The 21,807-nt window shown below is 37.8% G+C and overlaps 6 protein-coding genes and 1 long non-coding RNA gene across 11 annotated transcripts in view; 3 read left to right on the top strand and 4 right to left on the bottom strand.

Annotated features, from left to right (window-relative positions):
* Positions 1–94: 94 nt before the first annotated feature.
* On the bottom strand, positions 95–5,348 carry LOC106752386 (vacuolar protein sorting-associated protein 41 homolog). Of its 3 annotated transcripts, none has more exons than XM_014634058.1 (13): positions 5,077–5,348; positions 4,628–4,768; positions 4,216–4,498; positions 3,907–4,105; positions 3,508–3,662; positions 3,132–3,372; positions 2,595–2,856; positions 2,025–2,516; positions 1,518–1,854; positions 1,149–1,385; positions 867–911; positions 712–785; positions 95–629 (listed from the first exon to the last, which is right to left on the bottom strand). In XM_014634058.1, exons 1-13 carry the CDS (start codon positions 5,095–5,097, stop codon positions 576–578), a joined length of 2,541 nt encoding a protein of 846 aa, XP_014489544.1. In that variant the 5' UTR covers positions 5,098–5,348; the 3' UTR covers positions 95–575. The 3 variants fall into 3 exon arrangements, with proteins under 3 accessions (XP_014489544.1, XP_014489545.1, XP_014489546.1); XM_014634059.1 differs by having other exon boundaries at positions 874–911; XM_014634060.1 differs by lacking the exons at positions 95–629; positions 712–785; positions 867–911 and having other exon boundaries at positions 1,168–1,385; positions 1,493–1,854.
* Positions 5,349–5,646: 298 nt separating this feature from the next.
* On the top strand, positions 5,647–7,959 carry LOC106752312 (phosphatidylinositol N-acetylglucosaminyltransferase subunit Q). The gene is made up of 5 exons (XM_014633925.1): positions 5,647–6,608; positions 6,874–7,154; positions 7,272–7,464; positions 7,535–7,649; positions 7,751–7,959. The coding sequence occupies exons 1-5, from the start codon at positions 5,817–5,819 to the stop codon at positions 7,939–7,941; spliced, it is 1,572 nt and encodes a 523-aa protein (XP_014489411.1). The 5' UTR covers positions 5,647–5,816; the 3' UTR covers positions 7,942–7,959.
* On the bottom strand, positions 7,950–9,055 carry LOC106752316. Its single transcript, XM_014633933.1, has 2 exons — positions 8,772–9,055; positions 7,950–8,428 (listed from the first exon to the last, which is right to left on the bottom strand). The coding sequence occupies exons 1-2, from the start codon at positions 8,828–8,830 to the stop codon at positions 8,080–8,082; spliced, it is 408 nt and encodes a 135-aa protein (XP_014489419.1). The 5' UTR covers positions 8,831–9,055; the 3' UTR covers positions 7,950–8,079.
* Positions 9,056–9,338: 283 nt separating this feature from the next.
* On the top strand, positions 9,339–12,248 carry LOC106752315 (28 kDa heat- and acid-stable phosphoprotein-like). The gene is made up of 5 exons (XM_014633932.1): positions 9,339–9,522; positions 9,680–9,777; positions 10,176–10,307; positions 10,427–10,557; positions 10,815–12,248. The coding sequence occupies exons 1-5, from the start codon at positions 9,513–9,515 to the stop codon at positions 11,029–11,031; spliced, it is 588 nt and encodes a 195-aa protein (XP_014489418.1). The 5' UTR covers positions 9,339–9,512; the 3' UTR covers positions 11,032–12,248.
* On the bottom strand, positions 12,089–14,099 carry LOC106752317. Its single transcript, XR_001375139.1, has 2 exons — positions 13,821–14,099; positions 12,089–13,394 (listed from the first exon to the last, which is right to left on the bottom strand). It is a non-coding gene; the product is annotated as an uncharacterized LOC106752317 (long non-coding RNA).
* A 112-nt stretch (positions 14,100–14,211) lies between these two features.
* Positions 14,212–17,767, top strand: LOC106752311 (nicastrin). 2 transcript variants are annotated; one of them, XM_014633923.1, is made up of 8 exons: positions 14,212–14,399; positions 14,468–14,566; positions 14,683–15,020; positions 15,136–15,523; positions 15,603–16,005; positions 16,135–16,577; positions 16,660–16,852; positions 16,919–17,767. In XM_014633923.1, the coding sequence occupies exons 1-8, from the start codon at positions 14,348–14,350 to the stop codon at positions 16,935–16,937; spliced, it is 1,935 nt and encodes a 644-aa protein (XP_014489409.1). In that variant the 5' UTR covers positions 14,212–14,347; the 3' UTR covers positions 16,938–17,767. The 2 variants fall into 2 exon arrangements, with proteins under 2 accessions (XP_014489409.1, XP_014489410.1); XM_014633924.1 differs by lacking the exons at positions 14,212–14,399; positions 14,468–14,566 and having other exon boundaries at positions 14,859–15,073.
* A 147-nt stretch (positions 17,768–17,914) lies between these two features.
* Positions 17,915–21,807, bottom strand: part of LOC106752314 (homeobox protein PKNOX2-like) — a 10,493-nt gene continuing 6,600 nt past the window's right edge. For both annotated transcript variants that reach the window (XM_014633928.1, XM_014633926.1), the window contains exon 9: positions 17,915–19,955. In XM_014633928.1, coding sequence (XP_014489414.1) covers positions 19,930–19,955 — 26 coding nt within the window. In that variant the 3' untranslated portion in view covers positions 17,915–19,929. The remainder of the gene's footprint in view (positions 19,956–21,807) is intronic.

The following is a 21,807-nucleotide window of genomic DNA, read 5'->3' as shown; positions in this document are numbered from 1 at the left end:
TGACAAATCATTCCACGAGCAACATGAATCAAATTTCTAAAGAGACACTTCCGAATCTTTTCTATGTACCCGCTAAATAGTATAAATATGCAAGTCATGTGGAAATTTTTTTTATTAAATTGTAGAGAGTTTACACAGTTATAATATAGCTTCACATATCGAATAAAGAACTAAATTGTAAATTTAAAATGGAAACATTAGCTACTTACAAATACGTGATAAAAACATCATTACAAAAATTTTTCTCTCGCCATCTTTCGTAAAAATATATACATTTATTAACATGTACTGCTTTAGTGCATTAATATAAACTAAAACAGAGTAAATAAGCTAATAAAGGAAAATATATAGAAGTTTTACCCAATTTGATTTCAGAAACTGAAATATTTCTAAATGAAAAAGTTTCAGATTAAAACTCATTCGTTTTAATTAGTAATTCTAATTCGTTATGCAAAAGGTTGTTTACGTCACCGCAATTTCGGTCTCTCACACACACGCTGAAATATCATACCGTCGTGTATCCACTTCAAGCTTTGGATATTGCATATGTCACATAAGATGAGATTTTACTTTTATCATTTTCTGCTAGGCACCATTTCCTTTTGCGAATTGCAGATTACACAATTTTCCTGAAAATAATGATCATGGTAATGACACATCGATAATAACGAAGCAATATAAGATTTAGTATGGAGAAAACATTATACGTACAACCAATTCAAAGTTGGGTAGACAATCCTCGTGGAAAGAGTGCTTACAATAAAATACAACCATGTTCCGCGGATCTAAGAAAAAGAATTTAGTGGAAGATTTATACATACAATCGTATAATTAAATTTTAAACTAACTACAACATTTATAAATACCTCTTACAATTATCTTCCTATGGCAAGCTCCGCACATTTGGTCGTCTGTAGAAAGAAAATAAAAGTGCCAGTGGCAATTTTTCGTAGATAATATTATAAGTTTTACTAAAGCGAAATATTTAAGCTATATATAAAACAAACAGACACACTTAATTGAAAATTCTTGAAAACTTTCTATAATATTCCTTTATTATTTCTATAATATAGTTCTATAATGAATAACTGCATCATCTTTGCTTTTCAAAAATTGCCAAGTTAATTCTACAAAATCGCGTACGCTACCGTCGATAAATATGCCTTTCTGGTGACAACGAACGAGCCTCTCATGAAGGTTGAAATAATCATTGGACAAGATCTTCTTACAACCTTCCTGCACGGACACCTGCAGATTATAGTCACACATCATCTTGACTAGCGCCTTCTTCAGTCCGGGGATCTCCAAAGTGGGCTCTATCCTCTGTACCATGAGCCGAGGATCGACGTAGGTACCGATCCTTTGGAGAAGGAACGTAATAGCCGCTGAAACACACAAGAGAAATTGGTGGTTTTCTTTCCAAGTTCCATTGTGCATATGATGCTGCTAAAACAAATCGATTCGTATAATTGCCTAACGCCTGAAACCTCACAAGCAGATTTCTTCATCTCTCGTACCAGGTTTGTCGAGCGAATAATTAACTAAGTCGTTCCACAGTTCCTTATCGTCGTGTTCTTGGCAAAACGCAATAGCACTCTCCATATCGTTGAGTTCCCTCGTCATGAGCGCCAAGGCTTCCGAAGTGTTTCCCATTCTGCCCAACAGGTACACCATTTCGGGATAAAATTGACGCTGACTACATATATCCAAGGCTTGCTGTATCGGATAACTATCGGAACGACGTAGAAGCGGCAACAGCTTGTCCCTCGAATAATCAGCGTACAGTCGTATCAGCAAGTCATGATACTTGCCTTTCGAGTCTTTCGTATCTTTTTTGTCTAAGGCATCCAAATACTAAAAATGAGAAGTGTCAAAGCGGTCAAAGCTTCATATGGAGAAAACTTTTGTTTTCGATAAAATGCAAGCAAATTGAAAAATTGTGAAAATGTACGGCCCTCAATTAGGCCACCAAGTGCGTTCTCCTTGTACACTTCTGAATGACAAAGGTATCGTTGAATTATTACCAGGTATAAGTAACGTTGATTATGCTGCAGCTTCTGCACAACAACTTCAGACGGCACCCTGTCCTTCTCCAAAAAGAACTGTATGGCACGATCCGTGTCCAGATCCATCAGACCTTCGATCATTTCGTATACCGAACTGTACAACTGATACTTCTGGATCAATTGGAAGACGTCTTTATGTCGCAACTTCAAGTACATGGCGAGCGCTTTGTCGTATTTGCCGTCGTAGATATACAGAATCGCTAATGCTTCCAACAGTACGTTCTGTCGCTGATTGTGGACTAGTAAATGCTCCAACACGCCGTTAACTACCGCTGCCACTGTATATAAGCTTGGAGACCATTCTTTGACTAGCTGCAGGAAACCGTCGGGATCCATCTTCAGGTACTCGTACAGTACCATCTCGTAGATCAACGGATCGAGGGTGACATCACCTCGAGGCAAATAAGACGAGATAGAACGTAATTGATGCACTCTGGCGAACTTGTAAACCTGAAAAATTATTCACATCATATTTAAAGTATTATTAAAGACCCCACAATCCTACATACCTAAGAGAATCACACTCACCTCTTCCTCCCACAATTTTTTATTTCGTCCTAAAATCTTGAGGCAAAGTTTCCCAGCCTCGTCATACCTTTGATACTTTAACAAATGATCCAAATAAGTACGGCCTACGTACAACAATGTGTGCTTTTTGCAATCTTTGCCGTTTGCTGTTACCGCTTCCAGAGCTTGCTCGAATTTCCCGTGGTTCAACAGCCAATCGATCCTATCGTCTGCATCGTATAAACTGGCTACTACAATGTCTTTTGGACTGACGATGAAAAATCTAATTGAAGAATTTTTTGCATGAGAAACAGAGATAAACATCATAATGACAAACAGCGATAGATAAGAAGGAAATTTCAGTTCCTAGAAAAAGGGATAATCTTTTTATACGTAGAGATATAGTCTTTCAATACTTTGTGTCTGCAGTAAATAATATTCTTTCCCCTTATTTCTGTAATTTTTTTTAGGAAATATCGAGAATAAGAAAGAATTATTTTCAAAGCTATGATCAAGAAGACGTCTATACTGAATTATAATAATATCATTACCACCCACCTGTTTTCTTCTTTTAAACAGTCCAGGTGGTAATCGTTGCAACTGTACTCCTTGTAGCCTCGTAGTGTGAGCGAGTTTGCGCATATTACCGAGAAATCCTGACCATTGGGTTCAACCACATGCAGGGTCGGACGTTGACTTTTTCCATTTTCGTCCAGCGTTTTTAGGCATCCCAGCAATACTAGCTGATTTCCCAATGGCGCTATACCGGATATGTAAAAATCTACTTGGAATGTCGATACTGAAAAGAAATGTGCAATTGTTTACACAGTTTTTAAGTTTACGGAGTCTCTGTTATGATTTAAATCAGATCATATACTGTCTTTAATTTGACACACTCAAGAAATCTAGAAGAAATGCACTCTTCACTGATTACCTGGATCCACTACAAATTCGGGCAAGTCTCGATTTACCATTTCTTGCATAGTACGCTTTCTGATCTGACAGACCCGGACGACGTCCACCCACCCAATTAACAGTGTTTTATCATCCGACCACTGCAGATTACATCTATAATGTTCTGGCGATGCGCTATGTAAAAAAGAACGTTGTATGAGCACGTTGTACGAGATACACAAAATGAGACAGGAAATTTCTGGTTGTAAGTGCATCAAATGCAATCGCTCCAATTAACATTATTTGTGACGACGGCTGCTTTAAAAGAAAACAAATATCCTAGATGATTTTTGTTTCACTTGTAATTCACTTAATACCAAAATTTCCTTGACATGCCTCGTAACACATATGATGTATGCTAATTGATACAAGTGCTTACTCTGCTGTACGAGACCACTTGATCAGTCCCAGTGAACACCTGGCATCGAGGTCGTAAACTCTCACACCAGTATCAGATGCCCAGGCCACGAAGCGACTGGACCAAGCAACAGACCTGACTCCACCCTCTGCCTCACAAAGCACTATTGACTTCATCCTGGCTAGGAAAGTCTTCTCGTAGAGCACCAGTTTGTCATCACCTATGGATTACATGCACTTATAAATATCATTAAAATTTGAAAAAGAAATTAACTTTAGCTAAAAATCTTTAGATGTAAAAAATACTCAATAAAAATCTCATATGTTTAACCTGTAATAAATCTTCTGCCACTGCCACTTTTGTAATAATTTGGATCAATTGCTATACTTTTCACCAGCCTGCCCATACTCATATTATGATTGTTCTCTGTACTATATAGTCCATAGATGAAAACTTTTCCATCATCACTACAAGAAGCAATGAAGTCACCATTATGGTCTATAGAAATCTGATTGACTGCCACTGTGTGTGCCTGTAATGTTTTAGACTTTACATTGTTCCCCTGGTGGTCCAGAAGATGGATCATTCCCCAATGTGATCCTAGACAGAGGAACTAAGGAAAAAAAAAAGAAACAAAACTAATGAGATTAAACAAATAGGACGAAAAATTGAATATTTATATTAATTCTAATCTTCAAAATAACTAAATCACTTACTTCATTTAATTGATTTGAATCTTTACCTTTGGATGTACAGCTATACAGCTGGCTGCGTCATTCTGTAGTATATGTTCCAGATCATTGCGAATCCTCACATACTTAAGTCTTGGTTCTACTTCATCTATTTCTGAAGAATCCGAGTCATCTTGATTATTCTGCTCGTCCTACAAGTAAAATTTCTGTTAATACTGTAAAAATTGCTCCATACATATAGGGTTCAACAATCATTAAACATTGTATTAAAAACAAAAATAATAACCTATTTGATCAAAAAATTTATCAAATTTATCTGATATTAAAAAAAGGAATTATGAGAAAACTCAACATTTAAATTAACTTAAAGGGTAGGAAAATACAACAATATAAACAAAGGACAGTTCAGTAAAACTGCCTAACAAGAGCAACAATAAGACACAATATACATCGTATAAAAATAAAAAAAAAAAGAATTAACAAATTCACGATACTTTACTTTATTCAACGTTGTTTCCATCTTTATTTTTCGGATTCTGTCAACACGACGTAATAAGTTAAGAACTGTCAAAATTTCCAGGTTAGGGTTAGTTTGAGTATTATCAAGAGAAGTTAGGTCAACACTAAAGATACGATCCACTTGAAGCGTTTTGAAGTGCTTAAAAAAAGAATATGATTGGTCTACGCGTCGCTTCGAAACATTTGCAACATAAAGTGGATCCAAAACGGTTGCTTTTCTTTTTTCTCCTAAAGCCCGTATTAAACTACGGATTAGAGATTGATATTGAATTGAAATTTGATCAATTAGTGCAAAGTTCACTAAACTTCACTAAATTTGAATTCAGTTAACTTTGCACTGATTGGCCAAATTCAATTCAATCACATTTCTCAATCTAAGTCTGATACTTGGGTCACGAAGTGGAAAGCACCTATTATTATTGGACATATATTATTGGACATACTGATTGGCTGCCGAAAAATCACTAGACTGCGGAAGCGCCTCAATTTAGGCCTAAAGTCACTAGGATTTCGCGATCATATGTATCATGCGATAATCTATACATGCAAGCATTCGAATTAATTAAAGAAGAAGCAGCAACGATATGTCAGATATTTAGAAAAGTGACAATTATAACGTGAAACAAAATCATTTATAAAAAAGTAATATTGAATGTGTCATTATGTCGCTTGACATTAACGAAAGTTCAAATCACACACGATTATCCTTTTGATTGCAAAATGACGAACAATTTGTTGGTTTTTATCCCTCAAGGACTGCACACCAAGCAGTCCGGCTTTGTTTTTGGCAAAGTGATCCATGACACACATAATAATATGAAAAGAATGTACATTATTGGATTACGTAAAGTAGGTTCTTTAGAATCAACTAAATGCACATTAGACACCATCGGGTGTTACACTAACTCGAGCAATGTGACCAAGGAATTCTTAGATCGAAAGCATTCAGACTGGATACACATTACAGGGAGATCTTCCGGGAATAAAGCGAGAACCGAATATCATCTGACGAATATCATTCTTAACAATGTTAGTGTTGACCTATCGACAACACGTACAATAATTGTATTGTATGACCAGCAAGCTTTGCAAGAAACTGAATTGTTCAAGAGCAAAGCTGTATCAGGTGATCATTTCTATGAGTTGGCGAAGCTTATCCAGAGCAAGAAAGATGAACTGAAAGTCAAAACGAGGTTTACTCGTGTTAAGGAAACTCTGTTGACTTATCATATGCTCTTCTATTTGTATCCAGTTTTATTACTATCCAAAGTGACAGAGAAGTTATTGCTGGTCTTGAAGTATTCTTCTCTTGGCTTACATGTTCACGACTGGTTAGAGAATATCAAATGGATGCTTGTCACTGTCATACGTAACAAGGGTTTCACATTAAAGACAGGAAACTATGCATGGGCGATGATAATAGATGTTGCATTAGGAATATTTGTTCTAAGGCTATTGCAGTATCGTATTGAGGATACATTGTCTTCACAATTGCTTCTGAACAATGCAGAGGCAAGTTTGAAGATACATAATAATATGTGCAGAGATAATTTATATTTGTTGTTTACTTAGCAAAAATATAACTTCAAGTGACTTGAGAATCTGACAAGAGCTTGTTTTCTTGAAATTAAAATTTGCTCAGGATAAATCAAGAGATAAAACTAAAACTACATAAATATTTCCCATATTACATAAAGTTTGACATTATAAACCTGCAAAGTATGTTTAATATTATCTATTTTGGTCAGCTTGGAAAATTGCAATGTTGACTTTCTAGAAAGTTGTAGAGACACTGAAGGATCTGATCAATTGGTTAATGGGTGTGCCAGCTGGTTTGAAGCTTAATCATGCTCTGAATAATACAATGGGCAAGTTCTTCATGTATCACATACAACTCTGGTGGACATTTTTGATATTTTCAAAGCCGCTTATGGATCTTGCATTCAAAATATTACTTTTGTTCGGAAAGTTGGGCGTCACGTTTCAATTATCCATCGCTGCAGATCTCTTATCTCTTGTCAGCTTTCACACATACTGCATCTATGTTTATGCAGCAAGGTATTTTTCGAGAAAATTCTATAAAATTTTTATACACTATCACGTGATACATTTGATAAATAAACACGAAATTATATAACTTGTTGCAATTGACTTAAAAAGATAAATTTATTTCAGACTTTATAACATACAATTGAGAGGTATCACAGCTCTCTTCAGACTTTTCCTTGGAAAGAAAAAGAATCCTCTACGTGAAAGGGTGGACTCTTGTCAATATCAAACGGACCAATTGTTTGTCGGAACGTTATCGTTCACCATTCTTGTGTTTTTAATGCCAACAACCTGGGTGTATTACACAGTATTTACACTGGTAAAGTGCTCTGACTTCCACTTTCTTAAATCAAGTCTATTATGCAATAATATTTATCACATGATTGCAGCTCAGGCTAATATCCATTGGATTCGGTGGCTTGTTAACACGATTGAAGTTTTATTTACAAGTTATGCCAGTTTATACCCTCTGGCAGTGGCTATTGCGCTCTTACAGCATTTGTAGTAAGGAACATAACACGTATTATAGTTTAGAAGGAAAATAATTCTTTGCCCGATACATCTAATTAATATTGTGAATAATGATAATAATGATTTCCTCCTAGACACCGTTGATGTTAGATTGCATCCTATCTGCCCGGAAAAACCAACTACATTATCAATGACTTTGGTCATCGCGCCTTGGTCCCATACATGGAAGAAGTGTGTTCCAGACACGATTACTTGTCATCCATCCATTGAGTGGCGCACAATATTGAATAACATCATGTGGGGCCAATTATTGTACCCATTATGAACATTTAGTAATAAATGTTAATTATATATATTTATTAACAAGTGTTCATTACAGTATAGCGAACAAATATCGTATGTTATACATAATAAATGAAATTATTTTACAAAATTAATTACAATAGTATTTGTAAGAAGCTTTCTACTTTGACGAAGATTTCATAGCCTGTTTTTTTTCATATTCTTTTCCAATTCGCTTCAGACTAGTGTCTAAGTCAACATAAAGCAATTCGTCAATGTCATTCTCTTCTCTCAATATACAGAAATAAATTAGAAAGGTAGATATGCTAAGAACTACAATTATTGGTTGATATTCAGGTATATCATCTATATATGGGATACGATACTCATCAATTCTCATTCGAGAAGCTTTCGATTGAGAGTATTTAATAGGACGATACAATTCAGGATCCTCAGTTTCATCTGCCATGTGTTGATTTGTTGTAGTCTGCTTATGTTTAACATCGAGTATAGCCTGTGGTACATTATACCTATAATGAGAATAAATATTGTTAAAATTATTGTACACATACAAGATCATTCAGTAAATTTCAGTTTTCTCTTTCCAACACTTCACAGCTTACTATAGAATAAATCATTGTTTGTTTTTTGCTAAATAATAATATTGGTTCTTCTTATTATCATTGCAAAATCTAGCGTAACTTTATTAGAGTTGAGCAAGCCAAACCGCGTTGACAACACAAAGAGTATTATTTAATTACGTTTCTGTTTCGTAACAACGATATAAATTGCCACTAAATTTTGACAATAACAACACTTCGAACAACGTTGTAATGGTGAAATTAAAAAAATAGCTCTTCAGCTTTCAATTACCTTTTAAAAAGCACACTCTTATTCCACGGTAAAATATTCTTAGTAACGTTGCGTAACATAATGTAATATCGAATGGATAAAGTCGAAATTAATCACACTTGTGAAAAACACTTATTTCCCTTTTACTTTATTATTACCGCAGTCATCAGTTATTCTCAAGCTTGGTTGCTATTTTCTGCAAACATTCCGGGAAAACCAATGAGCTCTGTAATATGCTAGAAAGCATACGCACTCAATAACAATCGAGCTAGCCGGTTAAACAGGAAGTATCTCTATAGGGTATGCGTTATCTCTCTGATGTTCTGTAAGCTGTTAGCTCAGTTTGACGTTCGATGTATTAATTATTTAACCGAGAATTTTTCGTGGGTCTGTTCCCCTGCTGACTTTTTTTGCAGACCAGTTAATTTCCATAAAATCTTACGTTTTCATCCTTTTTTTGAAGAAAAAAAAGAGACCGTTTGAATTTAGCGGAAAAACTCCATGTTGATTTAACTCCCTCACGCTTCTACTAGATCGCGCTCGTTCAGGTCGTCGTAAATAATACGCAAGTCTGTCTATCCTAAGCTGTCATCAACTTGTGTCTGCACAACGTCCAATGAAGTTCTTGTAACATCGGTAATGTCTTTTTAATCGGACGTCGGAGGATTTTCGGCCGAACAGCTGGGCTTAACGGGTTTTTCGTGCGTGTCCGACGATATTTGGATTACTGCATTTCACGCATTCCTATCGTCACATATTATAATGCCACGAGGTAAAGTAACACATCGTCGCGTCTTCACTGCGTCTTTTTTCTCTTGTTTATTCCCGAGGAAGGTTTTCTCCTCGTGTCTTCACGTCTTCGTGTCCCAATAAAAACGCAATTCTTAAGCCAAGACTCGTCATTACGATCGCACTTTCTCATCATGTAGGAAAGTTCGTGAATCATAAAGGCAGAAACCGGCACTTTACGAGCCCGGAAGAACTAGAGGAGCAACGACGCCAGGAGGAGAAGAAGCAGCAGTGGAGAGTCAGTATTTTTAGGTTAACCGACATCGCGTGGCTATTTAGATACCGTCGTTGACTGTGTAAGCTTTTAACGCTTGAGATTTAGCCCTTTCATGATTGACTTGTGAAAAATTAGAAAATGAGATATTTGGTAAATATGTATATCGTATAGGTATAGAGTTATAATTTTGTTATATGCTGTTAAGAGAATAGGACACTTGCAAAACTAAAATATATATTATTCATTTAGGTATTTATTTGGTTTTATACCATTTAAATCTCAATATACAAATTTCCACAGGATATCCTCGGTTTGATCTCTATAACTTTAATTTATTTCAATCATTGAAGAGTATTGGATATTTGTGTGATACTATCTAGAATAATACTTGTAGAATGTGTAATCTGTTTATTTTATAGAAAAATAAGGGACAGGAAAGTTCTAGTGAAGAAGAAGATGATGAAGAACCCAAAGCCAGTGGAGCCAATAGGTCAAAGAATCTTAGCGCAACAGATAGTGAGAGTGAATCAGAATCAGATTCGGAAACGGAGGTACTATGGTCATAATAAATAAAAACATAAATAAAAGTTTCAAATACAATTGGAATTACACTTAAAATTTCACACAATCCTAAAGTCTCATTAAACATTTCATGATTCTGTCTTTACAGGGAGGAAAAGCTAAAGGCGTAGAGAATCTAATTCAGGTAGAAAATCCAAACAGGGTACAAAAAAAAACAAAAAAGTTGTCGCAGTTGAATCAGTCGCTCGATGCGAAACCAGAACTATCACGAAGAGAGAGGTATGTAGTTCTGTAATCATCATAATAAATATGATTCTAAGGTCAATGCGAGTCAGCAGGTATAATTTTTTATGTATTGTACCATAGTGTTAAAATTATATTAAAACTTTTCACAATAAGATTTTCGTAAAAGAACGCACGGTTGCGGATACAAATTTTACTGTACTTTGTAAGATTTTTCTGTAGTCTCTCCAGACAACATTCAAGTGGTTGTCTTATCTTTACTACCAAAGCTAAGCTCAAATTTTACTTTTCAGGGAACAACTTGAGAAACAGAAAGCGTATGCAAATTATCAGAAATTACATGCAGCCGGTAAAACAGATGAAGCTCGAGCGGACCTGGCTCGATTAGCCATAATTAAGCAGCAGAGAGAAGAGGCAGCGAAGCGACGGGAGGAGGAGAAGAAACAGAAAGAACAGGCGCAACAGAGGAAGACCGAACTGACGCAGAAAGCACTAGGAAAGAAGTCCTAGAACGAGGGTTAATGAAGAGAAATGATCATTGCAATATTAATATCCCAACGTCGGTTCCCATACCGATGGGATACTATTAAAGATCGGCGGTCTTACGGAAGTGCGACATGCATAGCTGTTGATGGCAGCGTTCAGCGAACACAACGATTTAAGTACTCGACTTTTGGAAGATTAATATGATCCCTAAATTAGTAAAAGAAGACGAATGAGAATAACGACAACGTAGATCTAAAAGTATCCACCAAACATAAAGAATTTTTACCGAACGTTTGTACAACCGTTGTGTTCGCTGAACGTAGCCAAAGTGATCGCGCGTTTAGAGAACTTTAGATACATCGGAAAACACAGACGATTACGACACTACTATATTGTTATCCTCGAATCTTTTTGGCAATCTTCAAGTTTTAATCAAGACCGACGATATTTTAATAGTGCCTCGTCAATGATACCTCATCGAGTTTCGACTATTAATAAAACACGATTAACTGGTTCGTGCGTTCGCTATAAGATGGGTATACAATGTACGAACGAATAGCGATTTCGAGTTTTCGCTGTTGCAATTGGGAAGGTGCGTACACCGTTTAAAAACTAACACTTCTTTCTTACATTGTAGTTTGGGATGCAGCTGATGGTCAGATGAGAGAGTTTATTTTGCGAAGACGAATTCTATCATTGCATCATCGTTTGCGTTCCGAAACTGCATCGAAAATAAAGCGTTTAAAACGTATTTTGAAACTTAGAGTATACGTTATAACAAATGCGAATAAAACATTCGATTCGCGTTCAATCCGATTTGCATGTGAAGTGGTACATCAAAGCGAGCTCGTGTGAACGCGAATGTACGTTCATTGTTCGTTATTGTTGCTGCAAACTTGTACATAGTTTCACTGTCATAAGTAAACTATGTACAAAACGAGTCCTCGATAATGCTGTTCGATGTGAATCAGATGTATCTCTGCATCTTACATATTTAAATGTAATGTACAAATTATTGTGTCGTCCGAATTTTTTACTTTCACCGCAAATATCGAATCTAGTCGATATGAGACGCGAAGAAAACCAACCCAAATACAAACGTACGAACATTGAAGTTCGCTGTTTATTCGTTGTTCGTTCGCTAAATACATACTCATCTATATACGTTTTACGGCACGCTAATTAACCATTGTTTATATAAATACAATTATTTGCAATTACATCTATTAATATTAAATCCAGCCTGGCACGTCAATCATATTTGTCAATGACCCGCTTAGATCTAAAGCTATTGTAAGCAATATACAGAATGATTCCGTTACTAACGGCCATTTGTTTTATTTATGAATTTTGTTACAATTTTAAAGAGTTTATTACAAACTCAGCACTTGTACACTCGGTCATGGAACGGTTGCGACAGTTTTTGTTTCTTATATTTCGGAACACAAAAATTATGACGAAGCGAACCTATGAATTGACATTGATCATGCGCAGTAGGTGATCTGTCAAATTACATATACAAGGTGTGTAGGCATAAAGAAAAATAATAGAGCAATATATTAGTTTCCGCGTACTTAACATGCAAAAATGCGATATAATTTATAAATATAATCCTAATTTTTCAGTTTTAATTTTCTTGTATTAAATCGTGTATAACTAATATATTGCTCTATTACTTATCTTTATGCCTACACCTTGTATATGTAATTTGACAGATCACCTACTGCGCATGATCGTCAATTCAAAAATTCGCTACGTCATAATTTTTGTGTGTCCCGAAATATGAGAAACAAAACAAAAACTGTTGCAACTGTTCTGTGACCGAGTATACAATCACAGATTATGTTGGAAATTCTATCGAGTTTGAACCAGGTTTCTTGTGACCGACGTGATATTGTTCGTATTGATACTGGAACGTCATCTATACTCGCCACATCACGACTTAACTGACACCGTGTGACATGTTTGTCCTGTAATGCAGCCCTTACAATTTGTCAGTCTGTCATCACGGGCTGAGGTGCTCCTTTAGAGCCCCGGATTCTGGTCGACAGGCTGCCTCCTCTTGGCATTGGTCTCCCAACATCTACCAGTCACGATCTGAACGTCTTGCGATAAATAAATAGCAATTCTCGTCGTGAACCACCCACCCTCCGCCAGACCAATAATCTAGTTCCTTTTAAATTCAATCAATTGTGTGAAAAGTTATCTCTGACATCCTCCCAGCACCGTCACTGCCGTGTTGTTGACAGTACTCAACTGATTCGTGGCTGTCGCATGCGGATACACTTGTGCACTAAACCGACAGAAATCCTGTCGTCGTCAAAATGGCGCCTGCGCTGCGCCTTCCCAGTCGTCTCTATGGCAATCATGCATATGATCGCGTACTACTGAGGACAAAAGAAATGTATTTCTGTAATTTTGGACTTAATTAGATAAGACCTTTCGAAGGTGCGTTCCACTTAACGCACGCAATGATTGCGAGCATCGTTCTGTCTTTGTTTAACATCTAAGAGAAACAAGGATCGAATGATGCTCGCGATCATTGCGAACGTTAAGTGGAACGCACTTTGGGGCGACATTTTTAGTAGCCTTTAATACATATTAAATATTATTTAATAATATTCAGACACGATGTGTGTATGTGCATAGGTTTCTACGGGATTTTCTAACGTATCTTTAGAATTCAATGGCAACTTAATTTATTTTCAAATAATATTTCTACGACTGATTAAAGCACCATTTTTCATTTGTTGCGAATATTGTTAGATATGACTATTTTGGCTATTGAATAAAGAATTTCTAAAGTTTCTAACCTTTTTTACCGGGTACCGTAGGAATTTCTTATCCGACAGCCGGCAATACTAATTTTACAACGAATGAAATTACGCCCATTCAGTCGGATCTCCATTTTCAAGTAGTGTGACTCAATGGTAGGACAAGACCTGTTTATTTTCAAATACGATTCAAGTGTAGATCGGGAAGATTTGCAGTTTCAAATAGTACGGTTCAACAATGGATTAAACGGATCCTTATTTTTAATGTAGTGCTTCTTAATTATTTACAAGTTTTACTAAATATATACATATATATATATATATATAGGTATAATACTTAATTGAAGGCGCGAATACGTAGTCCGCGTATGCCATTTGTAAAAAACTTCACGTTTGGTTAGAATTGTTTCCGTTTGAGACTAACCTACATGGAGACATCGTCATGATTCATACAATGTCAAAGTGTTAGTTGTCATATATCCCTTACATGTCTCATACGTGGTAGCGTCAGGTGATGTCCAAAATTGTAGTTGATCACAGACTACGAGTAGACACGAAAGTAAAAAATGGCGTTGGGAATTTGGAAATATATTCTGACTTGTATCGTCATAAATTCAGGTAAGTACAAGCTCATACTTTACGCGCCTTCTCAACAACAAAATCAACATTAAGGAATGAAATCTTAGTGGTCAGCGAGAGGATAAAGGATATGATTTACATGCCTTTGGAAGGTGCGGCTGCTTGTTTCCGAAGACACAATGGCACACATCAGTTTGGATGTTCTTGTAAGAAGTTAAATCTGCCCCTTGATTTATTATTACCATAATTATCAATCTAGATCGGGTATGACGAGCGACTGATTTTTACGGACAGATATGTGCAATGTTTCGTTTGCTTTCAGCTAGTAGATCAGGCAGCGTAGGTGTTGTGCATCTACTTGAAGTCGATAGTGATCTTATTTGGATAGAAAATAATGCCACCGCAGGTCCGTACACTGTGGTTGTGCCGTTTTCAATGTTCACCAGCAACACGCTCGTGAGACTGCGAAATACAAATAATATAAATGGAGTATTGTTAGCAAGGAATATCAGCCGAGATCGACCATCCAGTTATTCACCCGAAGACAAATGTCCGAATCGGTATTCTGGTTATAAAAAATGTAACGATGTAAAACCATGGAATCCCTTTGGGTCTGCGTTGCTCATGGAGGACTGGCCGTTCCCCATGTTTTATACAGATGTAAGATTATGTCTGCAAAAATGTACATCGAAAGAGGGAGAGAGAGAGTGTGTGTACGTGTCAACGTGGTGTGTGCGTAATGAATATTAAGTATTTGTAAACATTGTACTTGTAGAATCAGACGGTGTTGGAAGCTATAAAGACCTGTTTCTGGGCGCACAATGCCCACGACCTCGAGACGCAGTATCAGAGATCGTTGTGCGCACTCGAGATGAAGTCGTTCATGTATGCCGCCGTCAACTCGGAATCTTGCATAAGGCGTACCGACTTCAAGCTGAATTTCAATCCGACGCAATTCTGCGACCCGCTCGGCGACAGGAACATACATTGGCCTCTGGCGCCTCTCGACGAAGCTAACAATACAGTAATAATGGTGACAGCACGCTTGGACGCATCGTCGTTATTCGACGGGATATCGCCCGGCGCAGGTAACGCCGTGACGGGGCTCGTGACGTTGCTCGCCACTGCGTACTATTTGAATTTCTTGAACGCCACCGTCGACAGTAAGTATCGATCATGGGGAGAACTGCTGCGAGATCTCTAATTACAGTGTGTATACGTGTTTGTTACCGTTTTGCTCAGAGACGAACGTGGTCTTCTCTTTGTTGAACGGAGAAGCGTTCGATTATATCGGATCTAGTCGTATGGTGTACGACTTGAAGCAAAACAACTTCAACGCTCTCGGCGGCACGAGCTTGAAACTCGACGACATCAAGAGCGTGATCGAGTTCGGCCAGTTGGGCAAGGGGGAGATATTTCTCCACGTGAGCGGCACGAACAACGACACGATAGGCCGCCTGCAACAGGCGTTGAATGTCTCTTCGGACGAGACGTACAGCGACAGTGTCCCGCCGACATCCGTGCAGAGCTTCCTCGAGGCGAGGCCGAATCTCACGACCGTTGTGATAAGCAACCACCGCAAGCAATTCACGAACCCGTACTACAACGGTATCTTGGATGACGCGGAGAGCCTCGATTTCCACAGGTATATGTCTCTTCATCCTCAACGTGGATTCCTCACCTGCTTCCGCGTTACTCGATGAACATATCGTATTCATACAACCACATATTTATGTCCTACCGTGTGCACTACAATTGTTCAATCATGTTTTAGAAACGATACTAGCGCGCTTGCATCCGATTTAGCGAAAATTGCTCTTCAGGTGGCTAATGAGCTTTACCGAGAAGTGACGGGAACAGAACCGGCGCCGCAGCCCGACGCACGATCTACCGTGGAAGATCTCGTCGCGGATATGCTGCATTGCTACTTGGAGAGCGCCAAGTGCAATCTCTTCCGCGCCGCTTCGGTTCCCGGTGTTAAGTTGATCAATCAGGTACTGTCGCTCTATGTCGGTGTGCACAGAGCACCGAATGTCGCCACGAGCTTGACCGGCCAGCTCTTGGCCTTGCTCACCGGCGAGAAGCTCTACGACATGAACGAAACTACGTGCCACGAGAATCGCCTCGCTTGGATGGGCGGGCCCAATTTCACGGGGCTGTGCATTAATTCGACCGTCAATTATAGCGCCGCTGTGAGCCCGGCGTTCATCATCGCAGGTAGGTCGTTAATACCGGCGACGGATAGAAGACTGATTCGGACGGACAGTCTCCTCCAACTCTGTGTTACTCTGTGTCGCAGGATATAACATGAAATCGGGTGTCTATTCGACTTGGACGGAATCCATATGGCAAACGCTGAGCGTCAGGTTGTTCCTGAAGCCGTCGGCGGCGACGGAACGTTTCAGTATGATTCTGGGCAGTTTGGTCGCCGGCACCTCCTTCGTACTGGTGTGGTTCATCAATAACCGAGCTGATGTGTTGTTTAACTCGAGGTTCGTATCACGCACGTAACGCACGATGATTTCATTATCGCGTATTAATGCGACATTTCGCTTTAGGAGAACGATCGAATGCTAGGGATGCGCCGCGGACCACATATCACTGACTAGCTTAGACCACCATTGTGAAGACCAAGGTGTTCTAGTAACTAGCCTTTAATCGTATGTGTGGTACGCCCTCGGATGACGATTCCCCCCCAACTCGATAATCAAACAATTCGGACGCCGCGTTATCGTTCTAATTACTCTTATTTATCGTTATTGTATTTTACACGCCACCGTAAATCCGACCTTGAAAGTCATTGCCTCGAACTTATGATATGCGAAGCCAGAATGCGAGCACGCTATTTATTTTAATGTAAATTATCAATCCTCTTACTTTTTCCCCCGCGTCTCTCCCTTCTTCTTCATAATAATGTTCGATTTGCGCATCGTCCAAATTATTTATGAGATTTTGCATTAAAAAGGCACGAATGTGACGAATGGAAAACTTGGTAGATTAATGGCTTTGTACATATCGCGTTGATAAGATTTCTAATAAGATAGAGTTAAGAGTTCTCACAAGCGGATTATACTTTCGATCATTGGTTATACGAATTAGTTACCTGTTTAACGCTAGGAGAATCAACCAACACATGTAAATCTGTAGTATGGGAAAATATATATGAGAGAATCGCTCTCATACATCAACGTTTGAGAGTTTCATATTCTTATGAATGCATCATAAAAATGTGCAGAATTATTTTTACGTCAAATTTGGCTCAACTCCGAAGGCTCAAGTTTCTTTCTAATAAATGTTCACTTTGCGCACTTTGTTACTGCTTTTTGTTAAAACCGTGAAAGAATATAGTTAGAAAAAATATATATATAATTATATAGTTATGTATATAAGTATATAGTATATGATGATACGGTGTATATTTTTTAACTATATTCTTTATATGTGTATAAAATAAATACATATATAAGTATATATATGTATATATGTTTATATACATATATAACATACACATTAACAGTATTAATATAGTTGCGGTATGAATAAAAAGGAAATAATGCAAGCGTGATGGCGTTTATTATCGATAAACAACTTATTTAACAGGGCTTTGATGTACACGAGAAAGAAGTATTTAATTTATATATCTATGCTTCTTTTTTTTTTTAGTATGCATGTAAATATGTAATATGTTTCATTTACGGCGTAAAATTTGGACAAAGTTAGGAATGGGCAAACTCTTCACCTTTCAGAAGACGGATTTGGATATCGAGAACTGTACAATACAAATATACGAAATTACGAAAACAATTCATTTCCATTGCGTATTTACGTCATACACAAATACTGCGGACGTTCTGTCGGAACTTAGGCGAAAGCGACTTGCTATTTCGTATTAGCGATCGATGCGAAGGCAACGTCACCTTTCGCAAAGTATATTCGTGCGTAAAAATTCGGACGAAATCATCGAAGGACGAAGTCCCGGGTCGAGTCTGAACGGTCGCGTAACCAACTGTTACAGCCATCACACACCGGAAAAAAGCTACGTGTTTACACCTCTTCTCACCCATTCCTATCTTTTTGTTTCATTTTTTTTTTCATACTTTTCCTTTAAATCTAGTTTTCGATAGATAAATTTCGCATCGACGTTAAATGCGGCGAATGTTTTACGTTCTCTAACGTACGAAGAGTCCATATGCACGCGTCGTAATATTTTTTTTTTATATGGACATACCCATGTGAAGAAGAAAAGAAACGAGTTCGCGTTTACGTCTAAATGAAAATATGCCAAGTTTACAGTCACATGTCACTGGGTCTCCTCTTTTAGCCGCGCTCGCGTGCATATGGATGAGAAAAAATCGTTTCCACCGCAACATGCACGTCCCCGACACACGTTCAACCTCTTCGGTAATCGTTTTTCTTACGCTTTCTTCAACTAACTTTTTCAGTATACAAGGATGAAGTAGGAGGCTGGGCACCGCCCACCGAATTATCACAGTCGTCTGGTGCCGCAGCACATACGTATACGTGGTTCAGCCTTATGACCTACCTCTTAATCTAGCGTTAATCTTAAGTTCGACTTACTTCGAGGAATACAGTATAGTCCCGTACGAGGTGGTTCGTTAAAGCAATAACTAACTAGAGAAACGATTATTATTTCTTCTTCATACGGTTGGACTACGATTGCGTACGTTATTGCTCGTTGCAAACGGTCGCGTCAACGATAGCAGATGCGGAGGAAATGCACCCCCTCCCCCCCCCCATCAGTGTGAAGCCGAGGGCTTCCCTTTTCTTATTTTTTTTTGCTCATTTCTCTTTGAATTAGAAGAATAGTAATGTGAGCATAGAAACGCCTAGACACACGCTATTCCCTCGTCCGTCCGTTCTGCAGAATTGGTTACAGCCGATCGTTTTTATTACTTTAAGCGAACTGATGTCGCAGCACCGTATATGGAGCTATACTGTCAGCTGTCTGCAACTGATGATATCGTTTTACCGCGAGGTTTCATCGCTGTAGAGACGTAGCGATTTGCGTCGCGCGACCTCACACACACGATGATATATATATATATCGTGATCGGAGTTGTACGAGTTTATCACACGCGAAAATCGGCATGTTCAAGAGAAGAAAGAAGAAAGCGCGTACAACACACAGACGGTTCGTTCGATCTGAATCACTCGCAAGCTACTAATGGAAGCACTCTGTCAATCGGCTATGTACATCGGGAGACTCAACGTAAGAGAGAAGATTATCGTATAAGTACAGGGGGGGAAGAAAAGTAATATTTGGCTACTTAAGGCAACCTCGCTCCGACAGGCTACTTCGTATGACACATTTTTCCTGGTACGATCGGATGACTAGTGTTCGGTTTACTTATCGATAACTGATTTCGCGATAAAATGACACGATGATGTGTGACACACGGGCGGAACTGAGGTGCGAACGCGAAGCCGAGGTACAGTAAGTTTCTACATTTCTCGCTACGCTTCTTGATTCTTCTCAAAGGCAAGATGATCGACGAGGCTTTTCTACGGAATACAGTCAGCCTGGAGCAACTAATCCTCGAGCTTACGTTTATCGTATTACGTCGAAACCTAACACTGTAACAAGGTAAAACGGTTTTCAACAATTTAAATCTCGATGGACGGAACGCGTGGAAATGATGAGCTCGGGAAAAGCATAAATACACGCGTAATATATATGTGCATCAGGAAGAACAGTATGTACACGAGTATATATGTTCAGCGGAAACAACCACGGTCTCTCTCTCCGCGGGTGGACATCGAGACTCGTCGGAAGTTCGAAATGAAAGGAGCTTCCGCGTTCGAAAGCACGCGAAAGAAAATCTATCTGCCGTTGACAGTAAAACGTAATGATCACATGTAGACAGCCAAGTGTATAAACATTAGTATCCTAAAAATGGCGTGTACGTTGTCGAATATTCGTCGTTTTTTTCTTTTTCTTCAGTTATAAGAAAAGTATTAACGCTTCTTCTTCAAGTATTTAGTAATATTTTCTCCTTTGCTTTCTCTCTCTCTCTCTCTCTCTCTCTCTCTCTCTCTCTCTCTCTATCTTTTTCTCTCTCTCTTCCTCTCCCCCTTCCTTTCTTTTTCACTAACAGTTCCGCATGTAATATATACAGTAGTATCATGTAACGTGTAGTACACGCGTAGGGACGACACTTAGAGTTTAAAAATATAATCGTCATATATTTAAAGTATTATATCATCATTGTGTTGTGTTGTTGTTGCTGCTATTGTTGTTGTTATTACTATTATCATTATTATCGTCATTATTACAGTTATAATTATAATTATTTGTAATATTACTGTTATTATTATTTTTATATTTTATTATTAATATTAATATTATTATTATTATTATCATGGAGGGACAGCGCTTCGCTATGCCACGACACTGCAGAGCTGAACAAAGACTAAACGCGGAAGTTACCACGCTCTTTAATGGCACGAAAAGTACAATTAATATTGCGTAAACTACAAAACAACATGTCTTCATCTAATTTGGAAATCAAGCGGATCACCTCGCTTACACGTTATTTTTTTGCTAATGTGCCACATAAAACGTCTGATCGAATGAACCTTACAGTTTGTAAGCTTTAGTTGGCACTGACCTGAGTAGTCACTGCATTCTCATTGTCCATATTACTTCGCCACAAGCGGGTTACAAAATACAAAGCGGATCAACGAATTCTCCTATCCCAAAAAGGATACGCGAATTATAATTGCGAACAAAAAAGTACGCAAACACCGGCATCTCGTCATAATAATAATGATGGATTATTGTAATGGAAGCAGTACAAGTATTAGTTATAGCGATAGCGACAGCGGTAGAAGGAGCAATAGTACTAATAATAACAGTATTAGTAGAGTAATAGTAGAAGTAATAGTATAGTAGTAGTAATAGTAGTATAGTAGTGGTAGTGGTAGTAATAGCGATAATGGAAGGAATAGCGATAGTAGTAGTGATACTATTACTAGCGATAATAATAATGTAGTAATAGTAGTAGTAATAGTAGCAGTAGTAGTAATAATAGAAGTAGTTATAGTAGCAGCAGTAGTCGTAATAGTGGGGTAGTGGTAACAGTAGTATTGATCGTAACAGTAGCAGCGATAACGTAATAATATTGTTCGTGAAGCTAACAGAAAACAAAGATTTGATTTTGTCTGTTTTGTTTTATTGTTTTTTTTTTTTTAACGAAACGTTAATGTTTATATATATATATATATATAATATATATATATACATATATATATATACGAGAAACCGATACTCATCGACTAAGACCTATTGGTTTATCATAATCAAGGTTGCAAGGTAATGCAAGGAAGAAGAGAATTTACATCATATTATTACATGTGTACAATTGTACAAACGTACAATTAAAAAATAATAAACTACCGAGACTAAGCGTTTCTTTTTTTTTTTTTT

The sequence above is a fragment of the Dinoponera quadriceps genome, unplaced genomic scaffold (assembly GCF_001313825.1).
Source record: "Dinoponera quadriceps isolate SergipeBrazil2010 unplaced genomic scaffold, ASM131382v1 scaffold248, whole genome shotgun sequence".
Taxonomy (NCBI): Eukaryota; Metazoa; Arthropoda; class Insecta; order Hymenoptera; family Formicidae; genus Dinoponera; species Dinoponera quadriceps.
This window is presented reverse-complemented; position numbering and strand designations above follow the sequence as displayed.